Source organism: Anopheles stephensi, chromosome 3 (assembly GCF_013141755.1).
Source record: "Anopheles stephensi strain Indian chromosome 3, UCI_ANSTEP_V1.0, whole genome shotgun sequence".
Taxonomy (NCBI): Eukaryota; Metazoa; Arthropoda; class Insecta; order Diptera; family Culicidae; genus Anopheles; species Anopheles stephensi.
In genome coordinates, this window is record NC_050203.1 from 81,047,678 (window position 1) to 81,067,556 (window position 19,879).

At 43.2% G+C, this 19,879-nt stretch overlaps 1 protein-coding gene across 9 annotated transcripts in view; it reads left to right on the forward strand.

The window, feature by feature from the left end:
• LOC118513208 (TGF-beta receptor type-1) overlaps positions 1-19,879 on the forward strand; it is an 80,435-nt gene that overhangs the window by 38,377 nt on the left and 22,179 nt on the right. For 5 of the 9 annotated variants that reach the window (XM_036058715.1, XM_036058717.1, XM_036058714.1 and 2 more), the window contains exon 5: positions 5,768-5,913. The exons of 2 other annotated variants lie outside the window; for them this stretch is intronic. In XM_036058715.1, coding sequence (XP_035914608.1) covers positions 5,768-5,913 — 146 coding nt within the window. Of the gene's footprint in view, positions 1-5,767; positions 5,914-7,314; positions 7,458-19,879 lie in introns of all 9 variants that reach the window. 2 more of the 9 variants (XM_036058719.1, XM_036058722.1) reach the window with 1 other exon arrangement.

The window sequence follows — 19,879 nt, forward strand, 5'->3', positions numbered from 1 at the left end:
ACAAAAAATGAGGATTCAACCGGATGTCCTGCTGTGTGGAACGACGAACGGCTTCCATGTGTTATCCCGTTTTCTGTTTTGCCGAGCTGTGTGTGCCAACCCTTTTCTGGCTGGAAACGGAACATCCGCAACCAAACAGTCGCGACTTCCCGCCGGAATCCGGTGTAATGCTTGTAAATACTCGTTTTATTTGCAATATACCCAAGAAAACAGGGGTCGGCGAAACCAAAGCGAAGAAAAGAAGAACTGAAAACCTTTCTCCGATCTGGAAGAATACATCCCGCTGGACTTTTGGACCTGGAAGGGGTGATATTGGGGTTGGAAACGTGGTAACAACACACCGTGGTACACGCGCGACGCGCCACCGAAGAAGATGCTTTTTGCGTACGCTTTTTCCGGGCAAAGCAGATGGAAAACCCGTAGATCGGACTCCCCAATCCTTTTTTCCCGGCGTCGACGTGATATGGTGTCCCGGGCTATGTTTGTCTGCAAGCATCTGCAGACGACGAATCGGAGTTTGTGATTTTTTTTTGCGTGCGGCGAAATATCATAATACCATCGGACCGGAACACGGACACGAGCTTTTCTTGTTGGGCTACCCGGTTCCCATTGAATCGGTGGGGAGTGCTGAAGTTTTCCCTTTATTTGTGCGTGACGATAAACGGAAAAATCATTTGAAAAGTCTTATTATTAGGCCCTTGTTTTTTTAATTTTTATTTGTTGTTTCTCGATTTGAATGAAAGAGAGAGAGATAGAACGAAGAAAAAACGGCATCGGGGAAAAAAATATTCTTTTTCCAAGTTGGAAAATTGTTCTAAAAAGAATCAGAAGAAGAAAAAAGAAAAACGTCCAAACCAAAGTTTCGGTAAGGGAAATAAGCATAACGTCCTTACTTGGGAGAATGTTTGGACACACCCCAAAAAAAAAAGCGACCGAAAGAAAAAGTAGAAAAATTGTTTGTTACCATCCGGTGGTGTGTGTGTGTGTGGCCAGCAGCAGGTCTCTTTGTATTGTCGTTTCACGGTCATGGTATGATCCTATTACTGATGGTTTTGGTGTTTCCTTTATTAGTATTCAGCTGCCATCGTCACCCCTCCAGGTCCAGGTGTGTGTGTGTGTATGTGTACGTGGGTGTCTAAGAATCCTGTCTCGTACTCCTCCAAATCCACCCCAACCCACCACCAACCCTCCTCCTCCTCCTTCTCTTAAGATGATAATCCGCATCCTAAATTTCCTTAGAACGCGAGGCGTTTTAATTAAATCCAATAATAATTTCAAGAAAATTCATGTCGTCATGTCCTTTCCCCTCTCCCCAAACTCACCCAATCCCAGCTCCCGCTCGCCAAGAGGTCTATACCAACGGCATACACCACGATTTGAATCATTATTCGTGTCTCCCACACTTGAAGAGGCGTTATCGTGAGCTTTGGAGGGAAGTCTTTTTTTCTCTCTCTTGGGTTGGTATGTTCCTGAGCATAGTTCCACCTACCTTAGGACCATTGCTAGCATTAGAGAAGAATCGACGAGGATCGTGTCCTTTCTTCCACCCTCTTGGCGGGCGCGCGTGTGTCTGCGCGCACTGTCGGCATGCCCAAGACACACATGAAAAGCATCAAACTCGAATCCTACATCTGGTCTGTATGATTATTTCATACAGCGTGAACGCTTCTTTCGGCCACCCCTCGCCCCTTCACCAACCTACCAGACTCCGCTCCCTTCGCGTCCCTTGGCGTCGTTTCGTGCGGTAAGCTTTAACTGGAAGCGCTGACCGGAATAATGATGCGCCGTTTCGGCCAACCAGCAACCGATTGGTCAACAAATTCGCACAGGACGGTGAATTTTATTTTTGTTCGGGCTTGTATTCTTCTCTTGAGTTCTTCGGGGGGTTTTTTTTTGGAGTGTATACGCGCATTGTGTTTCATTACCTTTTTGCCTCATATGGTGATCGTGACAAGGGGAGGCTTCTGGATATGATTGTTTCTTGCAACTTTTGGTTTCGTGCGTTATTGTGTTGCTGTTGAAATATTATTTTCTATTTTTTTGTCGCTGATGTACAATATCAAAATTTGTTGAGTAATTTTTAGCTCTATTGTTATAGTTTTTATACATCCTTGTCGTATTGTAAACTGTTTCGGTTTGTTAATTTTTCTAGTCTTAGTTTCAAATGTGACATATAGAGGGCTCTCCCTATCGAAAATATTGTGTATTTTTTTCACCGGGTGGAGCTTTAATTTAAATTTTTAGCTTGTTTTTTTATATTTTGTCTTTGTCATTTTTCACACTTTCAATTTCACAGTTTATATTCATTTTATAACACATTTCATAATTCCGCCATTTTCAAAATCGTTTTCTCCTTTACTTATGGATATAGCAATAAGAAAAATTATAATTTTTTGCACCCTCCCCCCATTGTCACATCTATTTTTATGTTGCTCTCTATCCGGGTATCATTCCCAGAGTGTGAGTGTTTTCCCATTTCCCGCCAAGGGGAAAAAATACCTTTCCACTTCATTTCGCTAATATTTATTTTACGAGCCCATAAAAAGGCAATGAAATTGCAAAGTTATGACATCGATTTCAGCTCGAACTGTTTCATCTTCGCCTGTGTAGTTTATTTTTCTTCTTCTTTCGACTTCGACCACCATCACCACAGTGCGGGAACGTAGCGGAAACAACAAAAAATGTTTTTAGGAAACAAACACCAAATTAACCCTTACCAATCACGACCACTACACGGCCTCAGAACACAAAAACAAAAAAAAACATACCAGTTTATGGTGCGATAGCACAGAACACAGGACACAAACGATTACTAGGGAAAAATGACAATTTTCCAGCCCATTCGATACGCTACGCGTTTTGTTTTTCTGTTTCGACGTATCCTGGTCATGGCACCAGGCAGTTTTTTTCTTTTATTTGTTGCTGTTTTTGTTTCTTCAAATTTCTTACGCGAGCTCTTCCACCGTTCATTTCCCGTCATTTGCAAACGGTATTATGATCGGTATTTTCTTGCTCGAAACAGAAAGCAGTTCCACCAAACGGCGCGAGTCTTTTTTTTATCCAAATCATCGGTGTAAGCATATGTGGCAACATTAAAATCATACTCCCCGGTAATATCGGTTGGACGTTTCGATGCGATTCGATACGCTGTCGATGGCAGTCCAAAACAAATCGAAAGCATCACAATCCAGTTATTCGGCGCGTGTGTGTCCGTGTGTGAGTTGCTGCTCGTGGAGGCGAGTTTTTAGTCAGCGAAAATCCTTTCGATCGTGTTGCTGCTTCTGAACGGTTCCAAGCCGTTTGGTAATTTTATGGCATCGTCGCAAGAGTCGCAAAATTGAATTCGAATTGTAATGGGATATAGCGTGTGTGTGTGTGTATGAGTGCGCGCGGGCTACATTTGGCTAGATTGTTTCTATTCGCGTGTCGCCGACTTATGGGACTCGGGAAGTAAATGGATAGACGGGGACAGGATTTTTGTTTGGAAGCTTAGGGTAATGTGCTATTGATAGGAAAACCGATACCGGTGGTTGGTTGGTACATTGCACGGTGGAAAAAAAAAACGCGTTTGGATGAAAATTTTCAAGCTGACATTTATGGATGTGTAGTTTTAAATGTTTCATTCGCTCGTTAGCAATAATTCCACCCTACGAGAAGCATATATGTTGTTGATAGAATGTATATTGTGAAGCATTTGAATGAATTTTATAATGCTGTGAAAATATCAAATTTTGTTCTTGAAAAGAAGAAATGAGGCATGAAAAATCGAAGCTATCAAGTTTACTTCTCTATTTAATTTTCTTTTATTTCTTGTTTAATTCACTTTATGGTTAGAAACCGTAACATTCATTATTTTTCTCTTGTTCACTTTTAATGATTTAGTTTTTTTCTTCTTTTAAATTTTTTAAATATAGTTTTACTTTTTTCTTCTTTGATTTCTCATCTTCCCTTGGCTACAGAAAAAAAGAAGATTCCTTGGTGCTTTACGACTTATACTTATACATTCTTTATCAGCTTTCGTGCTGGATTAGGAACAAGATTAGAACCCAAGCCATGGCTGTCGTCAAATCTTGCCTTTTCCCATTCGTCCGATACGAAACGAAGAGCTTAAAATGTGAAAAATTAAACTCCATGCGACTCCTGTGTTCGCTCGCCCCCTTCTTCGTGTAGACTATTATTTGATTTATGAATTCACGCCTTAACGTTCAGCCACGTTCGAGAAAGGTTTTTTTGCATAGCAGAAGAAGAAAAAGGTGCTAATTTTCTATTTTCAACACCTTTTTTGTTCGATGGAAGGTAGTTCATTCGCACGTATAATCAGCAACTATCAACTAACTGGACCAGGCAGAGTCAGGCTGGGAAAAATGGATGGATCATCCACCGTTACTCCGAGCTTGCTTCCATGGAGCTGAGTTTCGTAAGGGGTGGATTGCCGCCTGGTTCCGTCGTTCATCCTTTTAAATACTGCACACGAGGCTGCTCACACATACCACGGAACTACGGTTAGCAATTAAAACTGTCTATTTAATGGAGAAATTGATAGCTGTCCAGAGGCTTTCCCCCGGTGCTGGTTGCGTTGCCTTTTAGCTGACCTAACAACTCCGGTTCCGATAAATAGTCTGCTAATTAAGCTGAAAGCAGTTGCTAAACGGCTACGACCGACTACAGTGTGCAGTGTGTTGGTTAGCACATTATTTAAATTAGGGAGGGCAAAAAAACACACGCCAAAACGTCTAACTTCTTCTGGTCATTGTTAATGATCGTTACATGCGCTGGTTAAAAGTGTTTGCATGTTCACTCCACTGTTGACCACTGTTTATGGTGTGTCCTGCTTATGGTCTGACTAGTTATGACTTACAAAATTAATTGGACGACCATTCAGTCTCATAAGAAAAATTAAAAAAGCGCCTTACGTTCAACAATATATTTCAAATAAAATCGGCTTTTCATAGAATTTTTGAATGTACTGCGAGGGTATTACTGTGGTTAAATCAAATTAGAACCATCTTTAGCGCATTGGCGAAGCAGTACAAAATATGAATGGCCATGCGTTTCATGCAAAAACTTCCACGAAAATTGTTGTTGTTCTGTTTCATTTGTCCTCGTCTCCGGGGGCCGGCCACCATGCGCTCGCACGAGGCAACCGTTTGATGATCGTTAATGAGATTTCGATCCGTGAACTTTGTGGCACAATCAGTAAATAAATGCTATTTGTTTGATTCATTTTCAGCGATTTCGAAAGCCCTATTTGTGAAATCGGTTTTGCTGTGTGCATTTGTATAGATTTACTGGAAACCACACATAATGTGCCGCTGCTGGTTGGTTCACGTGGGTACATAAATAGAATCTAGCGGGGCATGTGGGCTCGCTTTGGACGCGACGATGGCTGATGGTAGGTTTGGTACACCTCGTGTAGGCATGGTGAAAACCAACATTCCACAGAATTACGGAAAATTTATATTTGTGTTTTGCTGCTCCCCCCCACTGTGCTTACACCGAATGGAGACCGAATTGTTTGGATGCAGTAAACTGAAGCCAAAATAAAAGAAAAATCCCCATCAACAAATTTCATCGTGCAATTCATCCTACTGTTGCGTGCGCTCGGATGCTCGAATGGAAAATTACATTTCAAATACAACTTTGCAGACCGACGCATACCTACGACTGGCTGACTACTCACTCTACTAACTCTACACGAACTGAACGGTTTTTGTTTGTTTTTGGGACAGTAGAATAATGCAGCATTTACTCGCAATCTTTCCTGAAGGTGTTTCGATCTGAAGGACCATCTGGGTCCATTTACCTGGAACTGGTGCCTTAATCAGACGGATGGTACGCCAAACGATCACTACTGTTGCTACGGACCAGACTTGTGTAATTTGTCGCTCAAACCCGCGACGCCGATGGTGGAAGGTGCGCTTCGGTTTTTATTTCTTTATTTCTTTCCTTTTCTTATGTTCCTTTTATCTCGTTTTGATCTGATCTTCTGTTGTTTGTGTTTTGTTTTTGATTTCTTTTTTTGTTATGTGAATTTTTGTTTTTTGTTGCAGTTACAGTTACAAATGACTCTTTGTTTTGTTTTGTTTTTGTTTTCTTTTTTGCCAATGTGTTTTTTCAAGTTTTATTCCTATTCTCCTTTTTTGTTTGCTTCGTTTATTTAATCGATTTAATATTAACATTACGCGTTTATGTAAGCTGCTACTTAAAAGAAAGTCTTCTGTTCGATGAATCTAAATTTTGACATACGTTTGTTTGAGTTCCTTTTCTGCCGACCGAAGGAACTGGACAAAATCTAGAAACTACCACCATCACCGTTACACCTTCACACCGAATCACAACAAACTTGGTAGAAGTAAAAAAGCAAAACCCCTCCTGTTTGAGTTGTCTAATCCAGCAAAGTTAGCTTACTGTTTGTGCTCGGTCTTGAATGAACTGATCTTTGGTTTGTTGATTATGTGATGTTTTGTTTTATTATAATTTACGAATTTTTTTCTCTCAGTCCCCACCTCCACCCTCTTTTTCTCATGCGCTCTCTTTTGTTTGGAGTTTGGAACACACTAATTTTGTTATGTTTCTTCCTGTTTACAGCCAAGCTGAAGCCTAGATCTTACCTTCCCAATTCCCCTACTCTTTGTTCCTACTGATTGTTGCTTATTTAATTTACATGCTGTTGTATAACGTTCCCCTTTTAGCACCTTTTTTCTACATCCGGAATTTTTTTTATCAGTGTTTTGTTGATTTCAGAAGCGTTTTCAGGTGTTCCTATTTGTCGAATTATTGAATGTTATAGCTAAGATTTCTGCGAGAGTATCCCTGCTACTGTGTGACCCTTCGAATTGTTCGTCTTCTATTGGTTTTCCCCCATGAATTGGTTTGAAGTGAAGTTTTCTATGCCCCGTGCGACCTTTTGATTATCCTTTTTATCCATTTTCACCCCAGCTTAAAGTTAAAAAAAATCGAAAAATCGTTTTAAGATTACAAACTTTTAAAATTTGAACACACTTTTCATGGTGTCGTCCATCGCCCAAATTCCAGCGTTTCTTGTGCCCATTCACATTCACTATACTATTGTTCTTTTCCTCTTTTTTTCTCTCTCTCTCTTTCTTTACCATGTGTTGTCAATGTAACTGGTCAAATTAAATACACGAATCCGATCGGGTGGTTTGTGATTCGCCCCGTACATACGTCATTGCTTCGTCAAATCACTTCAACGACGTGTGTGTGTGTGTCATCATGATTCCCATCAATCACCATCATCATCACCACCACCCCCACCACCCGCCACCACCAACCGATCTTGGGTGGGCGGCATAGCTGTAAGACGAAAAAGTACGACCTGGCCGATCGGTTGCCCCTGAGTTGTCTAACCTCAAAGGAAAAGAGTACCTCCTTCATGATCGAGTGTTGTGCCACTGACTTCTGCAATAATAACAAACTCCTAACACTGCCCGAACCAGGTACATTTGTCGAGCGAATCCGTTCATTCTTAATCTGAAATTCCTGCAGTGTGTGTTTTTCTTTTAATTAAAATCCATTCCCAACCTTAAATTTTTTGTTCCCAGTTTCGTTTAGTTCATATGGCAGTAGAACGATGTGTCGTAGAATTGAGCCGGGAGTCATGCTCTCAACAGCAAGGTTTTTCTTTTGTTTCGTGTTGTAATATAGATCAAAAATTCCTATTCCCATGCACACGATGGAGAGATGACTCCCAAAACTAAGGGGTTTTAGTTAAAGTTCGCATCTAAAGCTCGAACCGCTTTAGAGATCTTCTGTTTGGTTGCTTACTCTTGCTAAGTGTCTTCTCTGTATCTAATTGGTTAAAAGTGGTTTCTTATCGTTGTACAGTGTACTAATTTTAAATGTTTTCATTTTGCCGTTGATTTGGCTGACCAGCTAAAAATGACTGCTAAGCAGCGAACAGATTTCTATCTCCTCTACCCACCTTGTTTCTCTGCTTGTGCTAATTTTTCCTTCTACTCTGTAATTACCCTGCATATGATGTTTTTCCGATACATTTTTGTAAATAGTTTTTACTACCACTGGAATGCGTAAGTCGTTTGTTTTCTTGTTTTCCGCTTGCAATATAGCTTGCTCTCTTCTCTATTTTTGTTCCCTTAATAGCCTTGTTTTTCTTTCGCCTTCCTGCTTGAATGAATCGTTTATTTAGTTTTTTTTTGTGTATCTTTTTCTTTTTAGTAGAATACGAACTAGATTAAAAGTGAAGCATAATAAATTGTTAAAGATTTTTATTATATTTATCATCTTAAACTCGTACTAGTTGTGAGTTATTTTCCAATGAGGTATCTTCAATATCTTCAATATTAGATGAAATACCATTATAAATAAATAACTTCAATAAACCCTGCCTAATATGGTCATTACATGGGCGATAGTTTTAATGTACTTTAACGTAAAAATGTTCAGGATCTTTTCCTAGAAGAACATACCCATTTGTCCCCCAACAGCATTCGGGAAAACCTACAATATTTCCACCAAAGATCTGCACAATTTCAACAGTCGTTAACTCTTAACTGCTTAAATAATTCAACGAAACACTTTTGATTGTATAATAATCTTTGTCCGAAAATTTACAGCGTATTATTTAACAAAACTATGCACTCAACTCGTAATTAATTCTAATCCAAAAACATCACTTCGCTTAACCGATTTATTAAAAATCGTTCGACTTCCAAATGTGTAACTTTCTCTGTCTGTGTGTGACCTGTTTGTGTGTGCAGCGAATATAATTGGCACACGGTGGCAAAATGAGAACCTTTTTTTTATTACTTTCCGGCTCTGTGGGAAAATGAAGTCGAACCGTAATGGAAAGATAAAGTCTAGTTCTTGCTATTGCGGCCTTCCATCCCATCCGATGAGCCCGTTTCAAAACCCCGAACTCGCCCGATGTCCAGTTATTTGCTCAAATGTTTGGGAACATTTTGGCAATTCCCCCTGACCGCTCGGGGTTGTTGCTGTGGATTAGAGCGAGTGAGGGCTGCGTGGGGTGGGATAAATGAAGCCAAAAGTACCATTACCGATAAAGGAGGTCAGCAATGAATTCGAAATTTGATTCTTCCCAAGCTTTCGTCGCTGCTCTCTCGCGCTTGCTGGCTCTCCCCCTTTTCGTGGTGGTTACGACGGAATGATTCGATTCGCAATGGAAAGCACGGGAAAGGCAATGGCAAAAACGTTTTACACCGCTCGTTCCATCAAGCGGTGTTGAATAATTTAATCGAATTACTGTAACTAAACTTCTTAAATATTTATCATTGATTAGGAATGCTCTTAAAATAAAGAATTTTACACTCGCCTCAAGGAGGAACAGTGTGGGTGGATAAGAAGTTCTTGAGCAAGAAGGAAACTTTACAGGTGGAACTGCGTTTAATTTCGGCACGGTGTAAAGAGTTGTGGTCAAAATATTTTAAAATAAATTTTAAACATTATTTTAATAGGAATATTTCTAGTATATAATGGAGACTTAAATAGGTTGTCAAAGGCCTCAACTTTGGAAGCTTTTCATAACCGCACGTTTGTGTGATTTTAAAATTGCCCATTGTCCATCTCTCTGTGGTGCGTGGCGAAGCCGCTCTTAAAAACGACCAGGCGTCTCCATCGCTTCGAGCTCGCTCTACCAGGACACACAATTTTTTTTATTCATTCCTCAGATGACTATCTTGTTTTTGTTTTATCTCTCTTCAGAGCCACTCACACTTCTCTTTTCCAGCTTTGTACTGTGTGCGGCGTATTTTTTTTTGTTTTGTTTTCGAGATCACCTGCTTGAGCATTCCATTGGCGTTGCTGCTTATCGTTATCGACACCCCAATCCGCTTCGACCGATGCCGATGGACCGAAGGCTTGCGTACCAGACGAACGGAACGTTGTACGGAACTGAATTAAAATACCTGTCCCGGAATGGTGGGTTCGAATGTTGACAGAGCGATAGAAGACGGTGATGATTGGAAGCGCGTTTGAGCAGAAGAAGAAGAAGGACAGCGAAGAGAAAAAAACGCTCCAGTGTCTGGTTGTTTTTCCATTTCCTCGGACCGAACCGTTGCATTCGGTATTTCTGGTCACGAAGAAGGCTATCGGTTCGATGGTTCGGTAATTTGATAGGCAAGCCGATACGAAACGCTCTCTCTCTTCGTGGCGTTTCTGTTGCGGGAATGTGCCAGAAAAGGGTTGTTTTTCTCCAAGAATTTCTATCTGGCTAACCTATTTCATCCCTGTGATGTGCCTCAAGATGAAGGGTAGAGTCTTGTTTGATTTTTGAGTTTTTCTTTGCAGGACACTTTTTGATTGGCTATCGCTGCCCGGGCAGGAGGATCGAGTTTTTGTCAATCCGACCACGATCATTTACCTTCGCGGGAAGTTCTGTCAACTGCAAGGTTGAAAATAGAATGCAAAATTCGCAGAAGGTTCACAAATATACCTTGCCTTGTGTTTAGGAGAAGCAAACGCTCCTTTATGGGTTTTCCAAGTGTTGAGCGTGTGTTTGTGCCACGTGCAGATAAGCAAAATGGTGGGAAAAGTACCTCGGTTTTGTGAAATTCATCGGGTGTTGCTGTGACATAAGGAAGAAATACTTGCTGCATAGTTTTTCCCCACCCTAAGTGTCTGCCTTTGTCAGCTTTGCACCATATCGTATGGTAGGGTTGAAGGCACGATCGGGCACGCAGCAAACCGACGGCGATGCCCAATTCGGCGATATAACCCATTCGATTTCGATTTCGCAAAGACACCTTGTCTGTTTGTTGGGTTACCATCTTGCCATCCATAGCGTCATTCAACCTATCCTTGATTCGGAAAAGGGAAAATTCCCCTGATAGCACTTTGTGGGACGGAAAAAAGGTACTTTGGTTCGCCCTTTTTTTTCGTCAGATTTTTTTTTACGCCCGCTTGTCCCTGCTATCTCTTTGCACTTTGACCGGAAATAGGGTAAATGGTGATTTCTTTTCGCTTTCTTTGGCGGAAAATGGAAAGACAACAATTTGGAAAATGCCAAATGCGTGCTAGTTGAATTTGTTTTTCGCTCCCATCGGAAGGATGCTTAAAGATTAAGAACGATCGAGAGCGCATATCTGTGTGACTGTGGGCATCGCCACGATCAGGTGAAGTCATCGGGATAGCCTTAAAATGGACAAAAAAGAGCTGAGAAGATTGGGTAAACATTTTACAGCTATTTTAATATTTAAAAACCCTGAAGCCCTCCCTGATGTGCCGTATTCTGCCCAGACCAGATCCAAAAAGCTTGGAAAATTGTGCAAATGGAACGGAAACATTCGGAGGCATCAAACTGTAACGCGCGTCCCGGGTAATAAACGGTTTTTGGTAGTAATTTCGGACAGAATACATATAAACATTAGTAGAACATTTTTAGGCCGAACCCTCGGGCAGAAGCATCGAGCAAGATGGATGGAGCAGCGCGTTTATGAGTTCGGTTGTGCGTGTTTCCCCCCATCAGGTTAGTCCAAACACGTGTGGACATAAAGTGCAATTTGTTCATTGAAGTCGAAGGATGTTTTTAGAAAAAAGCCCCAACAACGGCGGTGGCGGAGAGAGTTGTGATGTGATGTGGGTTTTCGGCGATAATGATGTTTTGGCGCTACGGATCCGTCAGTGTAGCCCTAGTGACGGCGATGCTGTCTGGCGCGTTGTCCCCCCCCCCGGCTGGTTTTATTGCAACCAGAATCGTAAAAGTAGCTGTGAAACGTGCATTCCACAGAACACACGGCTGTGTGTGAGGGAGCTGACCTGCGGGATGGTGTAGCATTCTCTGGAAGAAGCTATCCCAGGAAGCAAGGGTGTAAAGGTTCCGGATGCGAGAAGCGCTCATGTTTGCGGGAGATAAAACTTCAAATCGTGAGCTTGTTTTAATGGTCAATTTTTGTTCTTGCAATCCAACCACCACCAGAGAACCAGAGAAGGACACTCCAGCTATTGTTGGAGACCTGGGTGTTGCTTCAGTAGCTTAATTTAATTCGGTTTTTTGCTCACTCCGTAAGGTTCGCGCCCTGAGTCACCGTTAAATGAAGTACTTGCTTGTAAAGTTTTGTTTCTGGCGAGTATTCGCGTAATCGAAGTTGTATGACTTCGCGGTATGGCGGTCTCTAGAAACGAGGTTTTCTGGTGTCTGGTTAATTGGTGTCTGGTTTATGGGTCCGTTAATTTTGAGCGAAATTACATACTCTTCGGCGATTCCTCGTCAAGTGGGAAGTAAATCAGCCGACGTCATCAGGATTAGCTAGGATGTGAATGACTTCGCGATAGAGTTTTAAGTTTATGATTCCAGATAATCGATTTTGGGCTAGCAGTTTAACCATATTGATCGTAATTATGCGACCTGTCAATATCCAAGTTCCAACTGTCCAACCAAACATGGAACAACTTTGGACCGAATTAGCATTAACTTTGGGTGAAGATTTTTATCTCCCGATCGTTATTTAATCTAACTTTCAATCGAGAATGTCCCGTTCGCTGCCACCGTGAGCTCTCGTCCTACGACAGTACACGAAGCGATTAGCAATTTATTTATAGGGTTTGTTGTTGTTGCTGTTTGAATCGTTTTTCAAATGGAATGTTCTTGCGGCTTTTGTTGGAATTTGGAACGAAATCTGTGCCTTCCAAAGCAAAAAGAAAAAACCTTCTTCAAAGCTCGATGAAAGTTTTTCCGATTCGCAAGAATGTAGTAGAGGTAAGAGAAACAGAAAAAGAATTGCGGCCTGAGTTTTCACATGATAAAACGCAAACACACATACGTGTGTAGGAGCGAGCAGCAGTTTATCGTCGGCTGTGTGTGTGTGCGTGTGTGCGCGTGGTAAGCGATCGGTACACAAAGAAAGTTTTCAGACCGTAATCTGACACTCTGTATCCTTCGCACCGGTTGGAGGATGTGTTGCACGGCCGTCGAAGAGCTGGAACCCACCACCGTTCGAAGTTGGCCATTGCCATACACACAAAAGACAAACGGCGTAGGCGACGAACGCGTGTGTAGCCGTGGTGATGTGATGCTATTTTTCTGAAATATGTCCACAAACACGCTCCGAGTCGGGCGCTCCGTCCGGTAACGCTTCCTTGTTCGTTGGCGAAGTACCCCTTAACCGAATGGCACAGGCACCACAAGCGAAGATAAATTGTTACCAAAGTGTAAAACTGACACCAGGACCAGATAAAACTGAAACCCATCAAAACCCATCAAAACCACTCTCGCGACGAACCATTATTTGGGGGGAGGAGTGGGTGGTGTGTAGTCTTGGTTTCCAGAGCAGCCCTCCCAAAAATATCATCCGAAAAAATCTTCCATTAATGTGTTGTGATCCGCTCGATGGCGGATGATATTGAATAACACCGGGCTGCTGGAAGCAGGAATCCTTAGCTAAACCGACATTAAGACGCATGCAGGGAGAGTCACCGATAGCGAGAGAAAGTACAAGCTGTGGATACCAGGATCTACCCCTTTTATTCCCAGAAAGCGGATGGTGCTCACCCCGCTGAATGGGGGATGCGTTGGCTGGATCGTGTTAACGCCGCACCATCAACAACGGGAAGTGCGCGAAAATAACCTCCCGGGCACGATTAAGATGCGGGATTTAGTTTCGCAGCACAGCTTAGCCATCTGGAAAAGCCACTCATAATGTACGTTATTAGTGGAATGGATGAATAATAAAAAAAAGTCTGTCCGGACAACAACGCAGGACCATATCAACACCTTCACCGCAAGCACCGAAGGAACCACAAGCAATTCTCCCTTGAGGTTCCAATTTTATGGGAGTGACCCATCAGAAAGATATTTTATGACTTCCCGTGTGTTTTTTTTTTTTTCTTTGTTGGTCCCACTTTGCCGTATCGGTGAGATTGGTCTAAGAAATGGCATCAACTTCGCAAAATCTCGCCCACAAGTTTGGATGTTGGGTGTGAGATTTTAGCTTCATCCTTAGACAAAAAGATCCAAGCCGGATGTCTACGTTTGGGTGGGAGATGAAAGTGAATCGACCATAAAACAGGAACCGAAGCTTCACCCCGCAGACTGGATGCTTTTCACCGTCCGACATCAGTTACTTTGGCATTGATCCCTTGGCAAAAACGCTGGCCTGCTTGTTGAAGGTTCCAGCATTGTGCACCCAATGTTTCCCCAAATTCTTCCGCCACTTGGTCATGTAATGGTCCGAAGTTAATTAAATCAACACAAAGGTGTCACATTACCGTTCGGGGGGTGTTGCTGCTTTGTGTTTTATGTACCTAGCCCGATACCTAGCAGAGGGAGAGAGAGAGCGAGAGAAAATGTAAACCATTTTTAGGAGCCCGGACCTTAGTCCGATCCTTATCCCGTGCCACACCACGGTCCGGTTGAAAGTCTTATCGGCAAAGGTCAGCTAGCAATGGTGGATGAGCCGCGCACCGACGAGTCGCACGGAATAAAAGTTAAAGGAAGCGCAATAAAGCGTATCAAAATGCTCCCGAGATCTTGGCCGAGGAGCTCTATAGTGTAAGAAATTTAATTAGCATGTCTCTGCCCGGAGTGCGCCAGACCACCGTCGTCAGGCGGAAGAAGGCAATAAGTCTGTAAGAGGAGATATTTGGCTGTATCCCTGGTAGTTGCGTGTGTTTTTTTTTTGGTTCTCCTTTACTTCTACCTGGCTTCTTGGGAAGGTTCTGTACCGAATTAGTACTTCCCGTGCATCCCGAGATCAACTTCAATTCCAGGGAAACAGACTTTAGGAAGCTAGACGGCCAGCAGTCGCAAGATTGTGTAGCCGAAATGAAATGGACGGCTAATGAAATTTCCTCCGTCGAACAACATCTTGGTTGCAATTTTTCTATGCACAATATCACTCTCTCTCTCTCTCTCGCTTCGAAAAAGGTAAAAGGTCGATGCTGTTGGTCCATCTTGGTGTGTGAAAGGTGCATTTAAGTAAGATGTGGTTCGACCGGTACCCGGGTTAAACGACTGTGGCACGTCAAGCCGGACATGTACGGTGTCGTGTGGCACGTTGGAAGGAAAGACTCTTAAACGGCAACCAAAGCTGCCCGGTGCCCTGCCGAGTGCCAAGATTCTATTTTGGGTATACAATGTGAACCTCTTGGCCCGGATGCATCAAATCGCACTGGTGTGCTGTGATTGTTGTAGCTTTTCCTTGTCCCAACTAGTGGATGCTCTTTTGAGCTTAGCTTTCGGTTCGGTCTGGGAGCAGATATTAGGAGATTCGTTTACTACGGCAGATCCCGCTGCAAGTCATAAACCGGTCTTCGAAGGGTAATAGCATGGGATAGACAAAACAATGGTTAGCACTTAGGAAGTTGTTAAGATTTTATGCTCATCCTCTTCGCTTTTGCAGCCGGGACTTCTTTGAGGAACGTGATTTGTCTCATTCAAAATTTAATTAAACTCCCGTAATTTATGAAGTTGGGCTGGTCGGTGTTGAAGGTGCTGTATTTTGATGAAGAATTATGTAAAATTTATTTCATTTCCCCAGTTGTTGACCTTGCTGTCAACTGTCCACGGGAAAAAAAATGATTGCTTACAATAGCGTACAATTGAGTTGTTCGTAAGGAACCACCTTGGAATAGTGCCTGTCAGAGTGTTCTTTGTTTCCCGGCGGCTTGCGAGCATTGTTTAGGGAGGGTCGTCCCGTCCAGTGGTGGAATTCGTTTGCTGCGGTAACGTTTTGCAAATTGTACCCTCTAGAGTCTTTGCAGGCGAACGGAAAGTACCACGCTGGCGACAGTAAATTTTGCGGTTTTTGTAAAACGGTTCCCACCCGATCTGCCACACAATGGAGTTGGTTCGCGTGTCCGATTCGCGTGCCCAAGAATCCTTAAAAGTCAACCGGCAAAGTCACAATGCTAACGATGACGCAGAGTTGGTGGACGCTTCCCTTCAGCTCCAAAAATCCGCTCCAAACTCATTCAATTTCATCGAGATCGAGTTTAAATTTTTCGGAGACAATTTTCGGCACTCGTCGTCCAAAATCTCCCCCATCATCCTGTGGACCGTGGAACACTTGGAGCTGTGGACGGTGGTGTAGCATTTTCCGAATATCTTCTAATTCTAAAGTGGTATCTCGTTAGCTGCTTGTTTAGCCATTGCGACGGCTACGACCGGGGTTTTCGCGTTCCGTGCCCCTTCCCATCATCGCCCGATGGAACGATGTGAAGTCGTGCGTTGTTCTGCGGTATTAACGGTGTGCCGCAGTACAAACCACACACACACACACACACACACAGGCAAAGTGGAATGGGAGCTAGAAGTTTGTTCTTTTCAGCGGGTGGCACAGAGACGCGAGTTCCTTGTTTTTGGTGGCTTGGTCCTCACAGTCGCCCTCCGCCAAAGTCGTCTACCTTGTGCGGTTTCCATTTCGTCAATGGTTGAAACATGGGATCGCAACAAAAAGACGGCCAAAGAAACCAAAGAAAAGGAAGGAAAAGGAGGGACCAAACCCCAACCAAGAGTGGCCATCTCTCGAGCGCCGGGAAGCCAGGGAAAACTTCACGGCAGTGATGAAAATGCGTGATCAGAATCTCTTATCAAATCGAGCCATCGTTGATTCAATTAACCCGAGTTAAGCCGGGAGCTTTCCGGTACGTCCGGTTTTTCTTTATTCCCAGAAAGTATGTTTTCCGCTTTGTGTGTGTGTGTGTGCGTTCTTAGTGTATAGAACAGTTTACTTTAGTGTTTTCGACTTGATTCTCGTGTTCTGGTAACTGCTGCCATCCGAGTCTTTGTTTGCTCGCTGTGAGGTGAAGAAATGCCCGAGTCTCTGGCACCTCCGAGTCCGATCCAGGGTAGTTCATTTCCATTCCGTCCATCAGTATGGGAATGGGTTTGCTTGTTGGTTTGCTTAGAACTTAAAGGAAAGAAGAAAAAAATATCTTTCCATTTCAGGGCAGGTTTCAGGGCAGGTTTTTTTTCTTTCTCGGGGAGAACGCTGTTAAGCTAAACAGCATCGACTTCAAGTTTGACTTTGACGCACCGGCAAAGTCTTTTCTTGTGTACGGCAATAATCGGTCTCCTGCCGACGTCGGGGGGATTTCGGAGGGAAGTGAGCAGGAAATGTTCCGAATGGTCAAGAGGGGAGAAAAATTTGTTTCACACCAACCGACGACCGGTGGGAAATTACTTATCTTGATCCTATACCAACACCGATCGGGAAAGGATTTGTTTGGATAAAGGAGGGTTTTTTTTTCGGGGACCGGGATATCTGACACTCAACATCATTTATTGAGTTCTAACAAGAAGCTTGCTTTGGGCAATGATTATTTATATTTGTTGGCTTATTAATCGCACAAAAGTTGAAGGAAATTGTAGCTAGAGTCATCAACAACTGCTTCGAAAGTATGCGGGTGTCATCGAACATGGGCCATCTCACTTCGCATGGAGTGTATTGAAGTGACCTTTTGCGAATGGAAAAAGTAATAGCGATAGCAGTGGGACATCAGTTGGATGTGTCAATCGCATAGAATATGATTCATTTCAAGTTGGACATTCAAGTTGTGGCATTCCCTTTCTTGTGAAGGTTCTCTTCTTCTAGCAGACATTTCTTTAAGCCTTTATTTTGATTACATCCTCAACTCTAGGTTCAAAAAAGGGTCCCATGCTCTTAGTGATTCCCCTTTTTGATTGCTATATTTTCCGGAAAAAGGGTTCCAGAAAGATAGAGCTCTCAGTCAACTTCAGCCTATGCTAAGTTAGGGCAGAGTTCTAGTTCGGCAGCTACCCATCATCATCACTATCGCCGGCATAGTCAGCCGACAAGCTGATGCCCCCCAAAAAACGCCTCTTGACTGTTTTGGCTCTCCCGCACGAGAGACTTACGTGTGGATGTTGATCGTGTAAAAAAAAAAAACGGATCAAAATAGAAATGGATGGGTGGAGTTGTATTTATCTTGAGTAAATGTCTGCACTTTCGGGACCTTCTTTGCGAAGGAAATTGAATGCGGTAGGCGATTTCTGGGGAACTTTGTTCAGCCTTTGGTATATTATAGTTACTAAGCTTCCATACTAAAGCGTTGTGTAGTCCAGTCGCCTTCAACAACAAGAAGTCCTCACAATGCTAATCCTTAAATTATGTGTAATAATACAATCCAAGGACCGCCTAAGGCTCCAAAAACGCAAAGCAACAGTAATTTCCCGCTCGTGTGGACCATGGCTCAAAAACAACTTCAAGGGTGGTCTCGCTTACCAATCGGCAAATCGTTCCTTATTTCAATCGAGCCGTGCACTCTCCTTTCCGGTCGTTTTGTGGCCGGTACGATTGGGCCATTTCGATGACGGCTTCTGGACGGATGGACACCAAAGAGTGTATGCAAAGTCGTCGGTGAGAGCGGTGTGCCTCCCGAAATCGTCGAGGGGGCATAAATAAGGAGTGAAGTAAAAATTGCCGTGTGATAAAAATTAACGATACAGTTGCTCGCTCGCTCGATCGTTGTCGCGTACGAATGGCACGCAACCCGACCAAACGCCGGCGGGGCCCTCTGGGTGTGTTAAAGTAGGCGATGCGCATGCATGCAGTTTGCGCAGGCGTATCTTCCCGTCGCAGGCTGAGATGTGGTAGCAGGGCCAGTCGGAGGCGGGTCGCCGTATTGGAATCGATTAATGTTGACGATGACGACGATAATGGTAATAACAGTAATAAGCTATGGCGATGATAAAAATCAATAAATGTGATGTGAGATCATCATCTGAAGCGTTCAAGTAGCGCTTGGGATGGGACCCAAGAATGGACTCGATCGTTGGAAGCGGATGAAAAGGGGATTCTTACTCTGGATGGCGGTTGGTTGGCCAAGTTGGAAGAGATTTGCAATTGGAGTAAAATATAACATTGCCTTTTTTATCTTCCTTTATCGTATCTGAAATAAAATCGTTCCAGATGTATTTGAGATTAAATTTGGCAGTGGTTAGAATTTGTTGGGATATTATTGTTTATTACAGAGATTCTTACTCATAACTTCAGAGAGGACAAATCCGGACTATTCTCCCCAACTTCAAGAACTCTCTTATTTGGGTGGAACACATATCATCTGGTCCTTTTGTATTTACTCTAGATTTTTCCAGAATGAGTTAATGTCCACCAGATTGTTTTAACTTTCCACCAGCCAATGCCTTCTGTCCTTCACATGGCACCTCCCGATACTGCAACTGGTGATTATTGATGGTAATTTTTCTTTTCGTTCACTTTCACTGGCCCCGAGATGTTCTCGTCTGCATCCTCCAGCATGACGCAAGAGGTCGTCCACGATCAAATGTCATCAGCGCGTCATGCTGCATGGGTTAAACCCGTGAGGACGTACGGGAGACAACGGTAATAAAGATTAATGATAAAGATTGCTGAAGGATGGAAGGGTGTGTAGCACCGTTGCTTTTGGTGCAATCTCTTCCCGAATACATCATGCAGCCTGTTACTCTGTTGCACATCCATTACTTGGAGACGAGCGCTAGTTTACCGATGCCACGGTGTTATGGGTGGTATTGGTACAGGTGTTCCGAACCGAAGTAACAACACGCTGAACAATCTGTGTTGGGCATGGGCATCTGCTCAACTTTGGCGAAGAAAAACTCCCCGTCCGGTGTACGCCGACGCTAGGAGTGATGTTGAAGTGCGCCACAAGCGCGATAAGGAGCTCTTGTTTTTTTTTTTTTCCTGATGCTTCCAATGTTCCGATACTGGCCGAGCTACCAATGATGCTTACGTAAATGCTGCTCGTTTTCCCAATCAGGCATTCTTGAGCTTCTTTTGGCTTTGTTTTACGCCTCACCCTGCGATATCTATCACCGAAGGTGGGGATGCATATAACGATGAGGATATTGCATTGCGCCAAGTAATACGCATTTGCGAGGCAGGTTTTAGGTCATCATGAAGGTGGCCGGAACTTGTTTTACTTTAAT